Here is a 23794-nt window from a genome sequence, read left to right on the forward strand (position 1 = left end):
GCCTTCCGGAGCAGAAAAACCTGGGATTTCTCGTCACCGAATTTGGAACTCCAAACGAGGTAGGCTCAAAAAAAACTCTTTATGCATGGTGTAATTTGAAAAGGTGGTGAATTGAATGATATCAAAGTGGGGAACCAGAGAAAAATCTGCCTGGGGATTGGAAGAAACCATTTGCCTGTGTGTTGCACTAGGTTTCTCAGTTGTTTTTACATCCAAATTCTCCTCCACGTTCCCATTTTCTTTTAAAAAATTCTCCTGTAGAAAGATATGCAACTGTGGAGGTCAGCCTGTGTATGAAATTGTGAATTTGAATGTCTGTATATGTGTTGGGAAGGAAAATTTGAGCTTTGTACTCTGTCTGTAGAAACGAAATTCTCCCTTTCATAAACAGGCAGTCGTGTTCTGGGCAATAGCAGTCTTGAAAACCAGGGAATAGTTGTTAATTAATATTTGATACCCGAGAAATCCCTTCTTGAGTTACGGGGGAAAACCATAAGCAGCATTCTTTTTTCCTCTGATAAAAAAAAAAAAACACTCTCACCATGCCAGGGGGGTTCATAAGGAAAGAACCCTCGGACACCAGCAAACTGCACGAGCATCCTGAGGTGGTGGATCTTTTCACCCGGGCCAATTGGATGACATTTTTTGACAGAATTCGGGGTCATGACGAGGAGATAACAGAGGAATTTTTGATGTCCCTGAAACCTCAATCAAAGACACAGGCCACAGTAAGTTTTAGGGGTTTGACACTAGAAATTACCCCTGAGCTCATCAGTCGTGTTACTGGCCTACCATTAGGGCTCCCTTGGAGAAAATAAGAGAGGTCATTGAGCCAGGTTGCCAAGAAAATGTTCTTCCTACCAGAGGAACATCCTGTAGAAGACAAAAACGGGGTTAGGAGAACCAGCTTGCCTCCTCTCTAGAGTGAGGTTAGTTTTCAAATTATGAAGTACATTACATGTGAGGGGAGGTTTAGCATTGTCTATGGATACCATTTCAGGTTGCTGTGTGAACTAAGGCATGGGATTGATTCACCTCCAGCCCAGAAGCTGAGCATTCCCTATTTTCTTCTTCAGTCACTCATTGAATGTGGTACAAAATTGAATGAAGGGACCCCAGATCAGCTGGCCCATCATGGGCTCATTAAGCTATTAGTGGAAGATGCCCTGCATACCTACACTATACCCATATCTTGGGAAATCTTCCGAAACATGTCCCGGGATGACGATATTGGAATCCTGGCCGAAGGCATCACCTCATCCAGCAGTGAGGAGGGAGAACACACTGAAGAAGGTAAGAAAACTAATGATGAAAGAACACAGGACATTCAAGCACAACAAGGACATAAAGAAAAAGGAGGAGAGGGCCAAATTGCTGAGCCTAAAACAGAGCAAGGAACAACAACACAAACCCCAAGGGAAAAGAGACTGCAGAGGAGAGCAGAGAAGGCAGAAATAGTTGACACAGAGACTTCTACAGGAAGCATGGAAACAGAACAGCAAAGAGGGAAATCACCGGAAATATTGGCAAGAGAGGCAGCAGTTGTGCTTGCCGCCTTAAAAACACCTCCAAAACAAAAAGGGAAGCGAAAGAGGCAAACCTCCATGTACTTTAAAGCAAGGAGGAGCACACAGATCAAAGTAGGCAGACCCCAGCCGCAGTCAAAGGAGCCAATTATCATTGAGGACACAACCCCTAAACCAAAGGAAGGGTCTCCGTCAAAGATATCCATCACTTATGAACGAGGAAGCCCAAAAACTTCCACCTGGAGAGAGAGACTGAAGACAATTCTACAGGAAGCTGAGAAATCTCTACAGGAAACTCGGGTTAAGCTAAAAGAGACCGAGAAATTGGAGGAAAAGGCGGCCAGACAATCACAGGAGGAAGAAAAGACAGAGGAAATATTGGAACCAAGCCCTCAGCCCAGCCTGGACTCATACTATAACCTGTTAGAAGCCGGGAAAATAATTCCCCAGAAATTTGCGGTGCCACTCTTCTTTGCACTAGAAGAAGAAAGAATTAGGACTCACACTTGGATGAGGATTTCCAAGTCCAAGGGTGTGGTGGACATAGGCCCCCTATAAGAACAACTCAGGGAGTCAAGGAGAGAATTAGCCATGGTGAAGCATGTGGAAAGCAGTCAGAGGGCCAAGCTACAGGAAGAGAACGAGCTGCTGAAACAACAGCTACGGTTACAGGGAATTCATAAGGACGACAGGCCCTCCATTCTAGGAGAACAGCAGCAACAGGAAAAGCCTTCAGCAGACAAAGAAACCTCTGATGAACAGCAGGAAGTGGACGGGTTGCAGGCCAAGGTTGAGGCACTAACAAAACAGCTACAGGAGAAGGAGTCACAGGCAGCTGAGGAAATACAGTCTCTAAGGCAACAGGTACAAGAAAAGGAAGCCCAACTGGCCTGCATGGCCAGTTGGGCAGTAGAGGCCTTGCAGTGTAGGCAACCTGCCAAGTCATATGCCCTATATCTTAAAGATCAATGGTTGCAGTTCCAGATTAACACCTTGGCCCAAAGGGGCACCACTCCATTTCAAATCTACCATTAATTCATGACCTTGTGTGACAACAGCTCAACAGAGGATAAGGCTAAGTTATCTGAATTCTATTTACACAACTTGGCCCTTCCAAACATGACTCTTTGGGACCCCAATGCTACATTGGGAGATGTGCAACTTATGGCTATGGCCTCCTGGCTAAATCATGAGGAAAAGAGGGCAGTAGAGATTCGAGATATTATGAACAAGGAGCTGAGTGAACCACTCATGATCAGGGCAGAACCAAAAGATACATCAGCTTTAATACATGCCCATCAGCACCTGGCCAACAACCCTCAAGATTTACCAGATTACATTGAACGACAAGCTCAAGCTATTGCCCACTTTGAGGACATGGAAAGACTGTTGGGGGATAACTGCCTTCATGCTTGCACAAGGAGGTGGAACACACTGCCCCACAGTTTGAAGATAAGAGAATACCACTCTCCAACCATGATGAGGGAGGCCTTGGCAAGGGTACCCCTCTATAAATAGTCAATGCAAAATTTGCAAGCCAATTGGATTGGCCTAAAGTTCAGTCCTCCCTTGCTTCTAGTATTGCTGGAAGGAGTTAAGGGAGAAGAAGAAAACAGGCAGTGGGAGGAAGTGGAAAGAAAAGCAGGATTTCATGACCGGGAAGAAGACATCACCTCGAAGGCCTGGGACATGAGAGAGGCAGTCAAAGCTATCAAGGATGATGAGCTAGATTAGTTGCTCAGAGGATGAGTAACCCATTTAGCAAGGGGGTGATGATGAGCCCCAAAAATGGGTAACTTATTGGGCTCATTTTGCCTATTGTTCTCCATTTATCCACCATTTTTCATAGTTTATGTATGCTTTTGAAGTATGTTTATGATAATTGAATGAATGAGCATAGTCACTAGACCATGAAGGCTAATACGTGTTTGCTGCAGATTTTTGGACAACTTTTGGACCAAGGTCAAGCATTTATGGACCATTTGACAGCCAAATACGAGGGGACAAAGGTGAGGATTCATAGGAAGGGTGTCTCCTGCACTAAATGACCCCTTCCTCAAGTTCTCCACCATCAGCTCGGAGTTCAGCAGCCCACCAAAGTCGATTTCCAAAGGCAGCCGAGCAGCTTTTATGAAGTGGTTGAGTACTGCAGTTTTGAGCAGCCAAGCCCCTTGAATTAAGGAGGACTGCTGGAGGTCCTCGTAGTGCATAAGTAGGGAGGCTTCCAGCCTTCGTAGGTTACTTGTTGAACATTTGTATTTCGCACTATAGTGCTGCTTTGTTTCTCAGCCCATTTTGGAGTTTCTGTTGTAACACATTTTGGACATGGTTGTTTTTTGAGTAATGAAAACTAGATTTATGTTGCATCAATTCTGAGCTTATTTTAGGAGCCTGTAGCTCTTGGGGTTCGGCCCAACCCAAGTGCCAAGACCTCCTCCATGTACTGTTATATGCTTTTCTTTACTGCCTTCATAAAATAGTTTCTGTTAGTAGAATAAAATCTTGCTTGGTTATCTCGGATAGTTTTGATGATTGAAAAACCTTTCATGTTTCAAAGTGATGTGATAGGTTGATAGCAAAAAAGATCTTCGAAAATGGCCATCAAGCAACCTTGGATCTCACCTCTCCCTCCTCGGGACCATGAGCTGAGGCCACGGTGTCCCTGCTGCCATAAAAACATTGTTCTTGCTTCTTCATGTAATCACTAGTGTTAGTTTCTCATTTGTAAAAGTTGATACCAGATGTGATTACATGCTTAGGTTTATTCTTGCTTGGCTTTCATAAGCGTTTCACCTGATTTTCTACCAAGAGATTTCTGTTCATCAATGATTGCTAGTTCCTAGGTCAAATTAGGTTAGAATAGCTAGATACTCAGTTTGCATGAGCTTTGCTTGGTCAGTTTCAAGAAGTAGTGCACAAAACATCTAAGAAACCTCCCTGCCTACCCTCCCTCCATCAGCGCAACCTGTTCCATCCCCTAGCTCAGATTCTTGCCCTTCGTTTGCCACATTTCCTCACTTTGACCTAATTCCCATATTTTTGTGCAACATTGCTCCATCCACCCTTGAGCAAATCCAACCATCCTTATCACTTCTCAGCTTCACCTGCCAGGTTCTAAACCTCTTCACACCCTCATCCAACCTCTATCTCCACTTCTCCACCTTTCTCCCACCATCAACCCTCCAAAATCTCCTTTCGGAACATCTTGTAGAACCCCTGCAGACTTCCTGTAGAAAATCACGAGAGCGGTCTTTCGAGATCCGATCACTGTGAAACTCTCTGGAAGGGTGTTAGGGACCCCTTAGGCCCTCTTCTCACCTTCCCAACCTCCTGCAAGTGCCCTCACCATTTCCTTCCATCAATCAACCTCTGCACAGTCAACACAGTCAAGCACGTGCATAATAATTCTACAAGATTACTCAAAAATACAAAAAGACATTCCTTTTCAGATTTCACTACAAGAGTAGCTTAGTCACAAGCATTCTATATTTCTAGAAGTCAATGGCATCCATTTCCGCTGCTTTCATCTTTTTCTTTGCACCGGTAGGGTTAGTCTGTAGAACTAGGGTTTGCTAGGGTTTGCCTTCCTTTTTCACTTTCAACTTCTCTCTGCAAGTATACTAGCTTCCCTTGAGTTAGCTTTCATCCATCACCATTAAAAGCTTCTTCTCAGAGCTCATAGAAGTTGGCTTAAGCTCCTAGCAGACTTGTGCCAGCTGATCCAGTGACAGCTGCGACAAAAGCTAGTACTTGTGCATATAGTACCGTCGCTTCCAAGTTTGTTACGAACTACCGGGTTGATAAAAGTAAAGAAGGGAGTCCCAGGAGTTGCAGCATTATTGCTGCAATATTGGAGCCCACCAGCAACCATTGTAGGTTAAGAAACACTGTTGGCGGAGTTGGTAGAGCACTGGTTTGTCTTGTCGGAGGTCATGGGTTCGATTCCGTCGGGACCCCAACAAAATTTTACAATACCATTACAGGGCCACGTGGCGGCCTCTAGGCTTGCCACGTGTTGGCACCTGGTTGATCCCCAAAATGGAATATTCTAGGGAATATTCCTTGGAATATACTTTTTATAATATTTCCAAAAGTCAAATTATTCTTGGTGAAATGTCCATAAATTGCAGTTTACTGGACTTTTCAAATTACGATAACTCCTTCATACGGTGTCGGTTTTTCGAACTGTTTGCGGCACCGGAATCAAGAAGATGAGATCTATTTGGTTGCTTAGGTTCGACACTCTTTTGAACACTTTGAAATTTGAGCTATCGTTAACGTCCTGGATCAATATCTGATCAACTAAGCTGCCAAATTAACACACCCTCTCAGCTAGGGAGAAATTCCAACTACATCATGTAGTCATTGCAAGAATCCTGTCATCGAATCATATCCAATCTCAAGTATCTCATCATCAAATTCTATCACTGCTCATCTCTTGCTTATTCTTGCTTATATCTTGATTTTTGTATGTTTAACATTATCGAATCTAAAATAAGAAGAATTTGACGTTAGAGGGGAGCCTAAGCTACCACCCTCTGACACATCAGAGAGCACACGTCAATCCGAAACAAAATCAAGGAGCACATCTCAACCTGAAGCCACATCGGGGAGCTTAGTCTCAACTCATAACAACACAGGGGAGCATATATCAACCCAAAAAGACGTCAGGGAGCACATCTCAACCTAGAATCTCATGGGAGATCTAAACATCCACAACCCCATATCGAGCAATAGGTGATATAGGGGAGCACATCTCAACCCTTCCTATTTCCCATTGATCTTCCCAAAAATGACGTTCAAGGGTCATGTGGTAGAACACCTGCATCATAATTGACTTGGATTGTACACCCTCAAGTACACTCTCAACCCGTTGGCCAGACGAGGAGTGGTATTCCTAATAAGCCCTGCTTGTGGGTATGATGCTAACTAGGGTATACTCTGCAAAGACCAAGATATGGGAGAAACATATCTAACCTTATGGGTAACAGATAGGGGAGAAACATATATGACCCTATTGTCCATAGATCCCTCAACCCTAGGAGCCCTCCATCTCAATTCCTCACCCTGGGAGCTCAAACTGGGGGGAAGAGTTGGCTTAATACTCTCGATTAGTCATGTTCTTTGTAGATAAAAAAACATATCATCGTGCTCATATATGGTAATCATCATATCTTAATAGTAGTAGTCTCTTGTTCATGCAGGTCATCAAATCAAATATTATATTTGAACAAAAAAAATATATTTCACAAAAAGGATTCCATATTTATCCTCCCTCTCATGGAGGCAGCAACCACAAGCCTAGGGTTGTCTCATAGAGAAGCATTGTCTCAGTATATGAAGGCATCTCAGTTCTAGCTATATACATGATTCTTTTCCAATCAGATCCCACTCTTTGTCATCACAATATATCCATGTCATATCCAAAACCTGCTCAAACATCTCTCCAGAGAGCTTCTTCATCCTGCCTCACAGCTAACCATGCTAGCAACATCGTACTCAACCTCGATTGTGCTTAAAGTTATGAACTTCTCATCCAAAATATCATGGCATATCTCATACTAAGGCAGCACCCAGATGCACTCATCAATAATGATCCCAAACAACATCAGTACATCCATGTAGTCACATATCATAGGATGAATATCTCAGATCAAAAATTGATCGTCCCATGCAAATATCTCGAAGGGTGCTTGGCGGCAACTCAATGTGTATGAAGCAGCTCAATCATGAATTCACTCAGGTTCTATGCACACACACACACGGGTGTTGTAACATCAATGCTTCAATCAACTGTCAATTTCCAAGTCAAGTTCAATAATATCTCTTCACAACTTCTTGAAATTCAATCAGAGTGTCCAAGGATTTGCATTTCCACTTTCCAAAAACTCTTCAATAGCTTCACGATATAGATTTTCTTTTCCAAACTTTAGAAATCGATTCATCATGCCATGATTCATTATTTCAAGCTTTAGAAGCCAACTCCCTCTTACTTTGATCATTAGAGGCTCATTACCTGTCAAGAGTAGCATATAAAACCAAAATCAAAATCATACCTTGGACCACTTTTGAAGTAGAGGCTTGGATCGACACATCTTCTTGGATTCACCAGGTAACTATCAATGTGGACATACGAGACTCGGGGACCTTGCTTCATACAATGCTTTCTACAAACATAACACTTTACCAAACAATATGCTCAACCTTGCATAAATCAATATAGTGTAATCAAATCAACTAAGTCAACTTATCAAAGTTTAGAAGCCAAATCAAAACTAATATAAAAATTATCAATATTACTGTATCAAATTCTTTAGACTAGGTGACAAGTAGAGCTCTCATCCAAATATCAAGTTATGATGCCAATAAATTGTCATTTACCAAGAAATATCAAACAAAACTTCATCAAGTCATCCTCATGATCATAATATAAATCATTTTTGTCACTAGATGCAAATGCATACACCAAGGATAAGTCATGTAGGTTCCATCCATTTATTGTGAGATTACTTCATACTGAATCACAATTGTTTATACTTCAACCATTGTGCTAAGGACAATGAGGCCAATACAAAACCATTATCGAATACCAATATTAGTCACTGAAAGTTACTATGCCCACATAGCACTGTCATCAAGGCAAATCATCAGTCATCAAGTACCAAATCAGATCAAAACTCTAACTTGTCATCACTGTGAATTCAAATAATCCATAAGCCAAAACATATCTATGAACCATCAAGCATCATGTCAAAGTTATAAAACATCATCAATCTTTCAAGCCAATAGGTCAAATCTTGTCAAACCCATGTATTTGTTATCATATATTGTCATACACTAGCCTTAATGGTTAAATCATAATGACATATTGATATGCATATCTTGGTCACCTACAAACATAATTTTAGTCAAGGTATTCACATTATAGTAAGCAAACATTCAAACTTCCCTGCTCATAGAACTTTCTGATGTCTTTTCCATATCAATAGGACTATCATACTCCTAGTGCATTCATGATTTTATGCATAAGGCTTTAGTTTTATGACCTACAAGCATAATCATACCCATAGTATTTCTTTCGTGCGGTTGTGAGGCTTATAGACACACTAATAAGATTGCTTCCATGTGGTTGGGGTTTAAACTAAGAGAAACCATCTCTTCTCAGACTAGAACTTGTTGCAGACTATCAACATCAGATATTTAGTCTATTCATTTCCAAAATCTTACTTCAACAATAAATAGTCTTCTATACATATAATGTAAATGATAATAGGTGTAGGGATCTTATGGAGATATTCTTCCTCTGAATGAGTTGCCCCTTCAGCCATTATTATTCAAGTCATCAACCTGTCTCAAAACTGTTAGATCATAAAATCAAGCTATATCATATTCTAAAACATATATCCATCATGGTCATAACATGTTAGCTTCAACTACTTCATCATCACATATGAACATAACATCAAACTTTCATCAAGGGTTAGAGTCATATGATTAGGGCAGCTGGCAAGTGTGCCATCATACTTCAAATATTATAATTATAACTTCTTTATCATTAATCATCAAGTCAGGGCATCCAATTTTTCCATATGTCATAATTACTAAGCTAACCAAGGTCAACAAGAGGATCTTGAATGTCAATCTTATTGTTACACTTCTATCATCATGGTTATCATGCTCATCACACTCATTAATAATCGAATCAAGTTACCATATATAAGAATCAATGTGCTAGACTTCTTTATGGGATCAGGAAATCCATCATGCCTAAAATGAAATATGCTTGCCAAATATCAAGAGTACCAATATATAAAAAATCAATGCCTCTATGTAGCTTCACCATTACTTAATAGAATGTAAGTTACTTGTTCAATAAAAAATTCATCATCTCATCATGAGTACTGTGAATCAAACTTTCATATCCATGAGCCATTTGTGAAGGTGACATTCCCATCATACCTTAGGGATTACCTTGCCATCCTATATTGCAAATATAACCTTGAAATAAAGCACCATACATACCTTGTAGTTTTCAGATACATGTGCATCTTCTTATTTGACATTGGCAACAAGAGCACTTTGCCAATTTCCTTATCATGGGTAACTATAACTCTTCTCTTCCTGCACTGATCATATTTTATTGCATCTAAGATGATCCTAAAGAAGGATCCACTTATCACATCTCATAAGGAGATCAAATACTCAAATTTACATGCAGGAAGTATAAGTAATACAACAATCAAATAAATAAGTCTAAACAAAAGTAAGGAGCACCATAAATCGAAAAGTAGTTATCTTCAATGAGAGGTGATCATCTCCCTCTTCAACCAACCTTCAAGACCCATCACTGTCCATTGTCCATATGACAATGTTGCATTCAATATTTCAACCAACCTTATCCACAACCAAACCTAATAGAGACTATCCCATCTCAATTGCTTGAACATTTTCACATTAGTCATGTTAGTGTTTCTAAATTTCATATCTCAAATCTTTGCCATAAATTAGGGTTTCTTCCGAACCCTAACCTCATAGTATCCATCAAACCCTAATAACCAAATTGCCTACGATTTCCTTCAAACCCTAGAATTCTTTTAGGTCTCCTCCATCCTCTCTTTAATCCTTCAAAGGTGTCTTCATAGGGGGTCATCTTCATTGAATTTTCTTCAACCCAACTTTGATACCATGTTAATTTTTCCTAGGGATATATTGTTCTTTGCTTTGATAATTGAATTTCTTCATTTACACATTAAATTTTTTTTTTTCCAGAGGAAAAATCAAACCATTTATTAAAAAGAGGGTTACATAGTAAATGCAAGCATTAAAAAGAGACTCAATTCCACCATAAAAGGGGAAAAATCTCAGCCGGCTGTCAAAACCTGCTCGCTGTGTAAAAACGCTCAGCAAGCCAAACCAAGAATGGTGGCTCCTCCAGAACACGCGCACCTCCCGGGATCAGAATCACGCAGAAGAGGTAAGAAAAAAGGCGCAGAGAGTTCAATATAAAACAAGAGGCAAAATAGAGACCTCAAGAATCCACAATGATCACTAGAAGGATTCTCGAAAGACAGAAAAGAAGCGAAGAGAAAAACTCAGCTTCCCGGGCCTCCACAATTAAGGAAAACAGCCCAGAAACCCTGAAGAAGTTCTACAGAAGGGAATGGAAGCGAAAAACAAGATGAACCAAAACAAAATATGTACAAAAACAGAGAAACGATTTCTGATGTAACAAAATTTAATCGAAAATGGGTTGTTCAACAGATCGAACCACCCCATTTTCATCCTCCGAGACAGTCCACGACCCCATATCAAGCTCAACACCTGCTTTGGAAAGGCGGTCCGCATCGAAATTCCTTTCCCGGAAGATATGGCTGAGAGAGATCTCCATGAACTAACTTTTAAGACGAGAGGCTTCTTTAAGCAGGGGAATCAGAATGAGATTGCTGCAGCATTGAGTCCCATTAAACCAATTCACAGTATTCAGTGAATCCACGAAAATCTGGACTTCTCTCACATTTCTAAGTATAAGCCAACAGAGAAGGAGATGTAAGGCTTTCAATTCTGCAAAATTATTGGAGCCCTGTCCCAGACCAATTGAAGCTTTAACAACCTTTTCCTTTGATAAGTGAATAATCAAGCCTGCCCCACATCGACCATTGATGTCCGAGGCCCCGTCAAAGTAAGCCCATGGCATAGAATATCTGATAGATTCTTGACGAACAACTCTGGAAGTAGAAAGAGCTTGAGGAACAGGAATACTTTCATAAATAGCAACTCCTTCTGCGGCAAGTCTTCCAATAGGGAAGACAGAATCCTTAAAGATAACTTGATTCCTAGCAAGCCATGTCCCCCAGGTAATGAGTAACGGAATGGTTCTTTCTCTGTCATTTGAAGTTTCATTCCACCACCTCTGCCAAGCATCTAAGAGCCCCTGCCCTTCCCACCTAAAAGGAACTTTTAACAATCTTAAAATTTTGGCCCAAAGGCTGGAATTAAAGGGGCAAAAAAGAAACAAGTGTTGAACTAATTCGATGCTGTCTTTACAAAGGGGGCACCTGCCGGGACCAATCCTTCCTCTTCTTTGAAGAAAATCCCAAGTAGGAACTTTCTGAAGCAGGACACACCAGAAAAACAATCTTGATTTAGCTAGCCCTTTTAACTTCCATAGTGATTTAGCCCACCAAGCCGGATTCTCCCATCCATTTATACCCTGGCTTTGGAGAATAAAAACCATTTTGGTCAAAGACGCATTTAAGCTCATCCGGAGAATCGGAGAGCCTATCTGAGGAGTTGAGAAGGTCCCTTTTATACAAGTCCCATTCCTCCAGCCATTCATCATTCAAATTTAAATCTCTTCCCTGAAACCACCCTTGACTCCAGATGGTGGAAGCCCGAGGATCAGCCACCTGATTTAATGTGTATAGACCCCTATCTTTTAAGGCCGAAACCAACCCCTGAGATAGAGAAAATCTCTCTGAACAGCCTATCCAGGGGTCTCTACCCAACCTGATCTGAGTTCCGTTCCCCACACTCCAAGCCAATCCCTTCTCTATGACTTTGACAGATGCAACCATAGCTTTCCAGACCACCGAGGAGTTTTTGGAAGACTTTTGCAGTAATCTGATCCAATCAAGTGTTGATAGAGGATCAATATATTTCCTTTTAGACACAGAGGTCCACAGGTTCTTAGTGGAAATGAGCCTCCAGGCTAGCTTTGCTGCTAAAGATTGGGAGAAGCAAGCAAGGTTTTTAATACCCCAGCCTCCCCACTCTTTAGGATGAGCGATTTTATCCCACGCGATCCAAGGGGTAACTTTCTCAGACTTGGACCCCGCCCACAGAAACCTGCTGCATAATTTATCAATTGAGTATAAAATTCCTTTGGGAACCCATGTCAAACTAGCCCAGTAGACTGGGACTGCCATCAGAACAGATTTAATTAAAACGAGCCTACCAGCCCTGGAAAGCCACTTGTAACTCCAATGTTTTAGTTTGGATTCCAGTTTTGCAAGGATCCAATTCCAATCTTTTATCCTGTAATTGTCGGGCTTCAGAAAGAACCCTAGATATTTAAAAGAATCCTCCAGCGTTTTGACTTCAAAGTTCAGGACCGATTCCACTCTGCGCATCAGCTCTCTAGACAGACCTGTGCATGTTAGTGTAGATTTTCTCTCATTTATGCAGAGACCAGTAGCCTTCAGGAAAAGGTCCAAGATCCTCTTGAGCGTCCTATAGTCCTTGAGACTACCATTGCTGAAAAGGATTATGTCATCCACGAAGAGGAGGTGAGTGACCCATAAATTTTGCGCTACTTCAATTCCTTTGAGAGTCCCCTGTCTTTTTGCGTCATGGATCAAGAGACTGATACCATCTGCTACCAGCAAAAACAAAAGGGGAGAGAGCGGGCAGCCTTGGCGAAGGCCACGTTCAGGGCTAAAAAAACTGGAGGTTGCACCGTTGATCAGGACAGCTATGGATGAAGAAGAAACACAGCTCATAACCCATCTTACAAAATCATACCTGAACCCTAGATGAGTTAACAGTAGCCTAAGGTACAACCAGTTGATTCTGTCATAAGCCTTAGACAAATCGATTTTCACAACGACTCCTTTTTTTCCCCAATTTTTAGACTGTGAAGCGTTTCTTGAGCAACTCCAACAGCTTCATGAATTTGTCTGCCGTCTAGAAAGCCAAATTGCTCAGGGGAAATGTTTCTAGAGAGGAAAGGTTTTAGCCTGACGACAATAATTTTTGCAATAATTTTGTAAACACAAGTACACAGAGAAATGGGCCTGAAATCACCGAAAGAACCTGGAAGATCAGATTTGGGTATGAGTGCTAGAAAAGTGGCATTGAAAGGATGATAGATAGAACCTGAACGCCTGGAATCTTCCACAACTACCACTAACTCATCTCCAATGAATTCAAAGAAATGCTGGAAGAATTCGGCAGTCCAGCCATCCGGGCCGGGGCTTTTGTCCCTTTGCATAGATTTGAGGACGTTTTCAACCTCCTCCTTAGAAACAGGTGCCATGAGGGATTCATTACCTTCCTCCTCTATGAATCTTGGAAAGATCTGGGCAACTCTAATAACTTCTGCAATAGAAACTTCCTCTGGTGCTTTGAAAAGATTCTTGAAATAATTGACCCCCAATGAGGCCAAATCTTCAAAAGAACGAGCCATTTCACCGTTGGCTTTCTTCATTTCCCATATTGTATTAGAGTTTTTTCTCCCTTTGGCATAATTCTGAAAAAACTTGGTGTTTTCGTCCCCTGCCTGCAACCAGATCGCTCTACTTTTTAAGTGCCAGCTTTGCTCTCTAAGCTGAATAATTCTCCTTCTTTCCATCTCCAACTCTTGAATTCTAGCCCGAGACTCTACTGTACCATAGCCATTTCCGTCTGGGTCTTCAAGGAGGGAAAGTTCAGAGTTAACAAGTTTCAGGGTTTCTTCTTCCTTCAGTTTCTTTTGGAGGGCCCAATGCTTTGAGGCGGCCTTCATCCTTGTTAAATTGTCCATAAAAACCTGACTTCGACTCTCATCTTCATTAAGAACATCTTTCTTCCAAGTGTTATGGAAGAGGCTAGTATAGGAAGCATCCGAAAGCCAAGAAGAATTAAATTTAAAGGGAGTACCCGGTTTAGTGAAATCTCCCTTCACTTCCAGGAAGACAGGGAAATGATCTGAAAGACCACCATCCCCAACCCAATGTCTAAACGCCTGTAAATTTTCTGCCAGCGATTCACAGATCAGGAATCGATCAAGTTTCTTCCCGATCCAATCTTCTCCTATTCTTCGATTCCTCCACGTAGGGCGCAACTTTATCGGGGAGACATCCACCAGGAGAGAAGAGGCCAGTTTATTTTGAAAGAACTCAGAAAGGGGATCTGCTCTGGCTCTGACCCCCCAAGATTCTGTCAACCCCAAAGAAAAATTAAGGTCTTCGCCGATAATAAGGTTTGGGTGCGACAGGAAAGACTTTGCGAAGAAGGAGTTCCAGAACCTCTCCCGTTCCAAGACAGGACCATAGACATTAAGAAAAAGAAAAGGGATGCATAGTTCGTTGGAAAAAAGTTCCACAACCAAAACATTTTCTGATCCCCAAGAGGAGATCTCTCGTAACACCTTCGCGTTAAAACCCAGCACCACCCCTCCCGAATGTCCATTCGCATCAATGGCATGGAAGCTCCAACCCGGAAGAAGCTTGAAGAGATAACCTGAAATTTTTTCCCCCTTCCCTAGAGTTTCTTGGAGCAGTATAATATCAGGTTTGTTGGTCCTGAACAGATCCTTCAGAGCTAGTTTTTTGGGTATACTAGCTAGACCCCTGCAGTTGTAGGATAAAATGATCATCTAGAACTCTCAGGGGGTGACTTCTTTGCTCTAAGCACCCCTGGCAAAGACATATGTTTCCCTCCAATAATATCAATGACATCCTTCAACTGTGCCTTCGATAGATTTGTTTTCCTTCCTCTAAGCTTTCTCGGACCTGCTGACCCCATATCCAGCTCCAGACCTCCTACAACCGGCCCTTTCCCTTTCCTGATGGCTAAAGGTCTAAGATTGTAGGGGGGTTCAGGGCCCCCAACACCAGGAGGAAAAGAAGAGGCAAAATCCATGGGAAAAGAGGACTGTATAGGAGAAGATGGGATGGCCATTATAACACTGTCTAATGAGGCTAGTCCCTTCTTCAGATCCGGCAGATCATTCGATAGCTGCCTGACAGGACCCGTCTCATCACAGCAAGAAAGAGGAAAAGCATTAGAAGAGCAAAAGGAGGAGGAGGGGGGAAGAAGTGAACTAGCCTGGTTCGTTCCTGCCATTACAGAGACTGCTGAGATACCAAGGGAAGATAGCGGGTTTGATATAGACTCACTTGCTGCAACCCCAGGCTGGTCATTTTCAACTTCCTCCGCATGCTCCGGACCCAACTCCTGAGCGTTTGCCTGAAAATCGATCTCCTTGATCTGAGCCCCTTCTTTCTGAGTGAATACCTTCTGATTTTTCTTTTCCTCCAGATTTTTCCCATTTTTCCTTTGCCTTCGACGACGACGATGTCCAAGAGGACACTCTCGGGCCAGATGTCCATAATTATGGCAGCGATGACATCTGAAAGGGAGGTTTTCATAGTCCAGGGTCTGAATAAACTCTAGACCACGATACTTCAGGAGCATAGCATCCGCCAAACCTTCTCTGGGATTTAAACTTACCAGAAGGCGGGCAACGCTCCAGTCATGAGTGCGTAAATATGTTTTGTCCGTGTCGAGAAACTTACCCAGCGTGTTTCCAATTGAAGAGAAGGCCGAGTCGGTCCAGAATTGAATAGGGAGACCCGGTAATTTGACCCAGACTGGAGACTCCGCCGTTTTTTCTTTCTGGGCATCGAAAAGGGGTGTCCATTTCCTGAATAAGATGGCCTCTTCCCTAAACTCCAGTGCTTTTCCAACACCCATTCGACATGCTCCTTTTGCCCAAACCGAATGCAAAACCAACCTCTGTCAAGAATCTTGATCTCTTCTGGCTGACCCGGAGCATCTTTCCATTCTGACTGAGTCCAATCCTTGATGAAGGCAGCCGAGAACTTTCTTCCACGGACTCTGCCAACTAAGAAGGTTTCTGAGGCTTCCAACGCCTGGTCTATATGGATATCCACTCCAAAAACACAGCTAGGCCTCTCCTCCTTTTTTCTGAAGAGTTTGGACTTCTTCCTCTTCCCACCCACTACCTTCGTCTTGGCTTCTCCCTCTGCTGCCTCTAACAGCTCAGTTCGCCTTCCAGCAGGATAAATGTTGTCTTCATCTGACTCCACAACCATCCTATTTGCCCCAACAGCAGAGACTGAGACCAGACTTCGCTTTTGTCCCTCTTCTCCGGATCCTTTCGGCTCCCCTCCTGCCTCTTCATTGGACATGGACCTCGTCAGGCTGGGAAGCATTCCTTTCAACCTCAGATTTTTTACAGGGATCCTTTCCTGGGCGCCTTTTTCCAATACTCCTTCTTCCACCGCCTTGTCAAGGAAACCTGACTTCACTGCACTATTCGGAAAGAAATAGAGCAGGTTTTCCTCGGACACATCATGTCCCCAGCAGGCAAGAAGGTCTTCTAACGCTGGTTCTATATCCACCGACTCGCATTCGTGAAGCCTCTCCCGCTCTTCACACCGACCAAGATCCATTCACGACATTATAATAGCAGAAAAAAGAATCTACAAACCCCAGAGGACTCTGACCCGCAGCATCCTGCTCCCGAACCTCATCCATGGCCGCCCATTTACACATTAAATTCACCTTATAAAATCATAACATTATTCAGATATACATAATTATTTAGCAGCATATACAACTATATAGAAAGAACAATATCATCATCAATGCAACATAACACAAAGGAACAATAGAAGAAAATCATTCACACATAGAGACACCAAGATTGGTCGGAGAGCAGGGAAAAACCCATTACAGGGAAAACCCTTTCAAATTCTTCTTCTTATTAGATTGCCATTGAACGATTCAACAAAAGAGAGTACAATGATCCATATCTTCAACCATAAACCTATCCAACAAAATCAACTAAACAATATCCATGAAATGAACCCAATAATTCTCATACTCAAAATCTTGATTCAGAAGCTTATGATGAATTATCATTGTCTGAGGTCAACTGCCAAACACTGCATTCAACGAGCTAAAAATTCAGTTAATTGAAAAATGAAAGTTTAGGTTCCAATTGTAGGGAGGCAGAGGTGTGATTGAGAGCTTCTAGTCACTCCCTTGAGTCTACAAGCTAGCATTTGCAGTCAATATTTGCCTTTGGTAAGCTTGCAAATGTGACTCAAAACCTTAGAAACACGCGTGAGCTTTAGACCCTGTAATGTCTCCTTCATGCGAACCAATTCTCCACGGGTGTGCCTTAGACTTGTGTGAGCCAATACCAAGAAAGAGAATAGAATAATGTCTCATGATAATATCCAAATGAGGTTGAGGTCACTTGTATTTATAGCCTTCCAAGGGTGTCTAATTTGCTTTGAGGTCAACCTGATCAAATATGCACATTTGGGATTTTAATTTAAAATTACACTTTCCCTTATCCAAATTGAGCGCTTAAATAGTCAAAATTGGTCCTCTCGAAAAGAGGAATCTCATCACATGGTTGGAATTTGTCACTGAACTGCCAAATTAACAAATCCATCTGTTGTGAGGCGATACTCCTCATCCTTATCACCCTCACTTTGTTGTTGCAATATTTGTTTCAGTTGTTGGTACCTCTCATCATGTTGCCCTGCATGTAAGATCCACTCCTTCAAATCTATCCCATAAGAGCTCACAATTGAAATATGATTCACCCATACTCTCCTATTGAGTGCATTTGCAACCCGATTCTCCTTGTCTTTGATGTACTTGATTTTAAAGTCAAACTCACTGAAAGTAGCCAACCATCTAGCTTGCCTTGCATTCAAATTGGGTTGGTCAAACAAGTATCTCATTCCACTATGATCACTCATCAAAATGGACTTCCTTCCAAGGAGATAATGTATAAACGTCTTCAATGTGTGAATGATAGTTGTCAATTCAAGATCGTGAGTCACATAATTATGCTCATGTTCATTCAACTTCCTTGATTCATAGCAAACCACCCACCCTTCCTGCATCAGGATTCCACCAAGTCCTTCCTTGTAGGCATCTGTACAAACCACAAAGTCCTGATTAGGATCTGCAATCCTAAAAATTAGAGCATTAGTAAGCAAATGCTTCAACTAATCAAAGCTTACTACACACTCATCAATACATTCAAACCTTTTTCCTTTCCTCTATAAGGATGTGATAGGACATCTAATCTTGGAGAAGTTTTTGATGAGCCTCCTCTAATAACTTGCGATTCCCATGTATGATATGACATAATTTACATTCTTTGGAGTTGGCTACTCCATGATAGCCTTAATATTTTCTAGACCCACTGTTATCCCCTACTTGGAACAATATGTCCCAAGTAATGAATCTAATACTGAAAGAAACTACACTTGTTAAGCTTGGCATACAACTTATGTTATCTCAACAATCTCAATATTGCTACTAGATGATCTGCATGCTCTTTCTCATCCTTTGAATATACCAAAATATCATCAACAAAGACTATCACAAATTTATCTAGGTAAGGGCACAACACATTGTTCATCATACACATGAAGATGGTGGGACATTGGTAAGACCAAAAGGAACCACCACAAAATCATAGTGCCCATACCTTGTACGAAATGTAGTCTTATAGATGTATTCTTCCTTGATGTGCACCTGACGATATCTTGATCTCAGATCAATCTTTGAAAATATTGTAGCTCCCTTCAGCTAATCAAACAAATCATCAATTTGAGGCAATGGATACCTATTCTTGGTGGTCACTTTGTTCAACTACCCGTAGTCAATAAAACAATTTAAGAGTATCGTCCTTATTCTTTAAAAAACAACACTGGTGCTCCCAAGGGAGATACACTTGGCCTTATGTATCCCTTTTCAAGCATCTATTTAAGCTGCAACTTCAATTCCACCAACTCAGGAGTGCTCATATTGTATGTTGCCTTGGATGTTGGTGTTGCTCTGGGTATCAACTAATAGATAAATCCACCTTCCTATGAGGAGGCAACTCTGGAATCTCTGCAGGGAACACATCCTGAAATTGCTGCAAGATAGGATACTTCCTCATAATTTCACCATCCTCATCATCCAATCCTTCGTCACTGGAAATATGTACTGCAAACAATAAGCATGATTTTATGCGGCTGCACTTAGCTTGCATGGTTGTAACCATCATCACTGATGCAGGTTGTTGCTTTCCATGCAAGACTCTCTTTTCTCTAGCCTCATCTAGGCACTTAATGGCCTTCTCATAGAAATCTACCTTGGTCATGTGAATAAACAACCAATCCATGCCCAATAACATGCTATATGCACCCAAAGGAATCAAATTCAGGTTTGTTGTTGTAAGCATGCCATTAATCTCAAATGCAACCCTAATGATGAACTCTTCTCTTGGTCCCTACAACCAACTGCACCAACCAAGATTATGCATGCACTTATCCGAATGACAATGATCCACCAGTTCAAGACTAATGTAACTATAATGTGATCCTGGATCAATAAAAAAAGAAACAACTCGATCACAAATCTTACCTTCCATCTCGATGATGGATACCTGGTGGTATGCCTACCCATTATCAACTGTTGCATAGATCCAGGGAATGATCTAAGCTACATCCCCAACAGTCTGTGCCTCCTGAGCATTATAGATCTGAGGCCTATCGCCCTAATACAACAGAGAATCCCTCTTTTGATGGTCTCCACCACAAGTCCAACACTTCAATGGTTCTCTGCCACTGCCTTTATTTTGTTGCTCCACAGGTTGAGACCCACGTCCTTTTTTCAGCTGCATTGGACTTCTTATGAGGAGCCATATTTTCCTTCTCACCTGCATCCTGAGATCTTCCTTGCTTCTTGGGCCATTTTCCTTTAGTCTTCTCACTACCCTTCTAGTCACACTTGAACTTAGACTTGCACGTTGGTTATTCATAACAATGCTTCAACTTTATGATGCCTTCCTCCAATGGCTGAGGATCATGAAACTCAATCAAGACTTTGAATGATAATGGAAATCCACTGATGAACCTTTGGATCTTTGCTTGTCCTTAAGATATGGAACATATCTCAATAGCTCTAGAAATCTCGTTGTATCATCTGACGTGGAACCCATCTCGAGTTCATAAAATTCCTTGGGATTTCCACGATAATACCTCTTAGATAGGTATTTCTTTCTGAAGATTACTTCAAATTCTTCCCAAGTAAACTTCTCTTCCCTGATTCCCCTGACATGCTTGACATCTTCCCAACATATATCTTCTTTTCCTTTGAGATTGAAAGAAACTATATTGGCTTTCATATTCTCTGAGTAATCATGAAGTCTATTTTTTTTTCTCATTCCAAGCAGTCATGCTTCTGCATCTTCTGATTTGGTCATCTCACCATCAAAAGGTGGAGGCTTGGTTTACTTGAATTCCTTTGGTAAATACTCCTTCCCACTCCTCCTATGATGATGTTGGTGGTGATGTCGATGATGTCTCATAGAAGTATAACTAGAATAAAATCCATGTGTACTAGCCCTCCTCTTAGGTGTACTCAAGGATATGCCTCTTTATTGTATCATCATGGTCCATCTTGTACTTTCTTTGAGACCAAATTCCATATGCCCCATTAGTCTTTTCTTCTTGTCTATCTCCATGACTGATCCCCAATTGTCCATGTTTCTGTAAATCTGAAAGGCTTTGAAGAATAACCACATTAACCTCAACTTGATTTTCTTGAGCTTTTGTAAGCCTTTATTGAGCTTCAATCAACCACTCATTATTAGCTTTACAACTTTTATCTCTATCCTCAAACTTCTTAACGTGTCTGCTAGATCAAGAGAGTCTCCCTCTCCCTGATGCTCAATTGATTTCTCCCATCCCACTGATTTCTCTTATGGCTTGTGCGGGGAATCATATAAACTTTACTCAGCCACTTTGTTCTTCATCCCTTAACCTTCTATTTTTCGTGCAACATACCACTGTTATATAAATCAAATAAAATGCATAATCAAAAGCATTACCTCAATTTACTTTTGTTGAGGCTATTGCATCTGTACAGGTTAATCCAAATTAGTATGATACATAATAATATCAAGAGTATATCAGTTCATGCATGAATCAAAATAATGGCACCAAAACTATAGCAATATCATGTACATGGATATAACAACAATAACAATAAAATAATTGATATGCATGTATGATAAACATATAGATTTGCATAACAATTTGCATTTACCCCGAGGTCCATTGTTGTGAACCCGCTCTAATACCACTCTGAAACACCCCACCACACATTTACCCACTTTTACTTGCTTACCAGGGTAAACATGAGTTGAGAGTTACTATGCATGACCCAACTTCCAAGATGTAGTTATGGAAATGGGGTCTGACTCATCAACCTATCTGCAAAACACCCAGGGGTACATGATCACGCCGATATCAACCTACTTTTCCCAAGTGGTCATTCCCCCGAGCTTAGTTCACTCTTTGTCCTAGTTTACACCCTAGTCGCATAGATATAGGGCTGTCAGTGTGGCCAGAGGGCTCTAGCAGCGTGGATAAGCCTTTTTGGGTGTGGTTGTGGCCGAAATTTCCTAATTCTGATAGTGCAACCACAGACTCTATTCCAGAAATTTAAGGCCAACCTTCAAGCCAACTACTCAAATCTGTCTAGACCTCTGTCAACAAGGTTCTTGAGTCTTCGTGCTTTGTTTCTAAGCTCTGGTCATGCTCAAACTTGCCCAATACAAGTTATTCATTTTTACAAACATGTTGTGACTAAGGTGCTTGTAGGTTTGGATGCATAGTTTGTTCACTATTTCATTAGTTTTGTCAGAGATTCATCAAGGAGGCTTACTTCCCTCTCATGCTAACTGCAATAAACCATATGTTAGCTCATACATCCATATAAAACATCCAAGAGCCTGTCAACCATGAGAAAGATCAATAAGAAGAGCACCTCATATAATAAGAAATATACCATGAATGTAACATACACTTAACCATAAATGAAGCCATGACAAACCAGTCACATAATCAACACATTAAACCAAAACTTATACTCGTTGATCTCATTAAAGAATAACACATATTAACATACACATAGTACTAACCAAGTCAGGGACTTCCACGTACCACTTGACCATAGATTGGGCTAAATGAAATCTTTCTTCTAGCCCAGTGACCCCCATGCCATATTCCAAGCCTGCATTTGGGATTACATGGGATAAACCAAAACATAATCAAATAGGAAATTCAAAGGTAAATCACCTCCACCCTCATACCACAATGATTTCACCTAAAGCAAGGCGTAGAAATCACCAAACCAATACAAGCTTGGATGCCTCAAAATCTCTTCACTATACCCAGAGGAATTTTCTTGTCTCCACCCACCTGTCAAAGGCTCACTCCGATAAAACCATCTCCACCTTCAACCCTCGGAATTTTCCTGAGACCACCTCAACTAGAATCCAAAATCTACCGGCATCCAAAGCTCAACCAAATAGGGAACCCACTTCATCATGGTTATCTAGGAAATGACATAAGGCAAAGTTGTGCATAATTGTCAATCTAGGCAAATCTCCATGCCAATGACAACAAAATAACCAACAAACCAATGCATGAACCATGCATTCAAATCCCAACAAGATAATCATACATGCACATTGTTACCTTCCAAACTCCTCCCGTAGGCTGCTATTTTCTTTGTCCTTTTTTTCCCTTACTAGCTGTTGTTCACACCTTCTTCTTGGTTGCCAAACAAATTCCTCTTGCACTCCTTGCTTGTATCTTGCTTGTGTCTTTCATGTGTTCCTTATCTTGCTTGTGCCCCTGTGCTGTAGCTTCTCTCTTCTCTTTTGCTCTTTTCCTAAAAAGAGTATTAGAATGTTCTCTCTCCAATTTCTTTTTCTTCATTTTTCCCTTGCATGCATATTCTCTTACTATTTTTATCCTTTTCTTATCTCTTCCTCTTCCTCACCTGCTGAAGTGGAATTTCTTTCATTTTCCTTTATTTTTTTTGCATTTTTGCCTCGTGTCCTAGCTGGCATGTAATAATTAATTTGCCATTTATTGTCTCTTGCCTCTTGCCAATGCCAATTTCCATGGGCAATAAATAATTAACCACAAGTGGATCCCAATTTAATGTTTTTCCCCTCATTTAGCTTGGAATACGTGTCCCATGACCTTGATTTGATTTTTGCTTTTATAATGTCCATACATTATTTATTTACGTGGAAATTTAACCCGAGGCTGTTACAATTTTCTTCTCCATCTCTATAACGTGGCTAAGAACCCTAACGAATCTCCCAACATTAACTCCTTACAAATCATTCTCTAATTTTTACGAATGACTCCTCAACTTATCAACCTATTAAATGCTAAGATCCTAGACATCTCTAGTAATATTGCCTCCTTGACATTAGTACAAGAATATTTGTGCGTCGACTTGGTAGCTCTCCAAAATCCTCTTTCAGGGTGCTGTGAAAGGAATGCAATAAGTCCTTCATTATTTGCCCCATGGGAATTCCCCCCTAATTCCCATGGGTGCGTTGACTTTTGTCTTGTCTTCATCAATTAGTCTAGCATAACTCACAGGTCTCCCATCAACTTTTGTACCATTTCCTTTAGGCTTGTCACCCTAGACAATAGAAT

General features: G+C 41.2%; 1 protein-coding gene across 1 annotated transcript; it reads right to left on the minus strand.

Annotated features, from left to right (window-relative positions):
• Positions 1-10917: 10917 nt before the first annotated feature.
• On the minus strand, positions 10918-13024 carry LOC149177417 (uncharacterized). The gene is made up of 2 exons (XM_089421742.1): positions 11736-13024; positions 10918-11470 (listed from the first exon to the last, which is right to left on the minus strand). The coding sequence occupies exons 1-2, from the start codon at positions 13022-13024 to the stop codon at positions 10918-10920; spliced, it is 1842 nt and encodes a 613-aa protein (XP_089277868.1).
• Positions 13025-23794: the final 10770 nt, after the last annotated feature.

This window comes from Pinus tabuliformis, chromosome 4_1 (genome assembly GCF_031772625.1).
Source record: "Pinus tabuliformis cultivar Carrire ecotype Pingquan chromosome 4_1, CPIR1, whole genome shotgun sequence".
Taxonomy (NCBI): Eukaryota; Viridiplantae; Streptophyta; class Pinopsida; order Pinales; family Pinaceae; genus Pinus; species Pinus tabuliformis.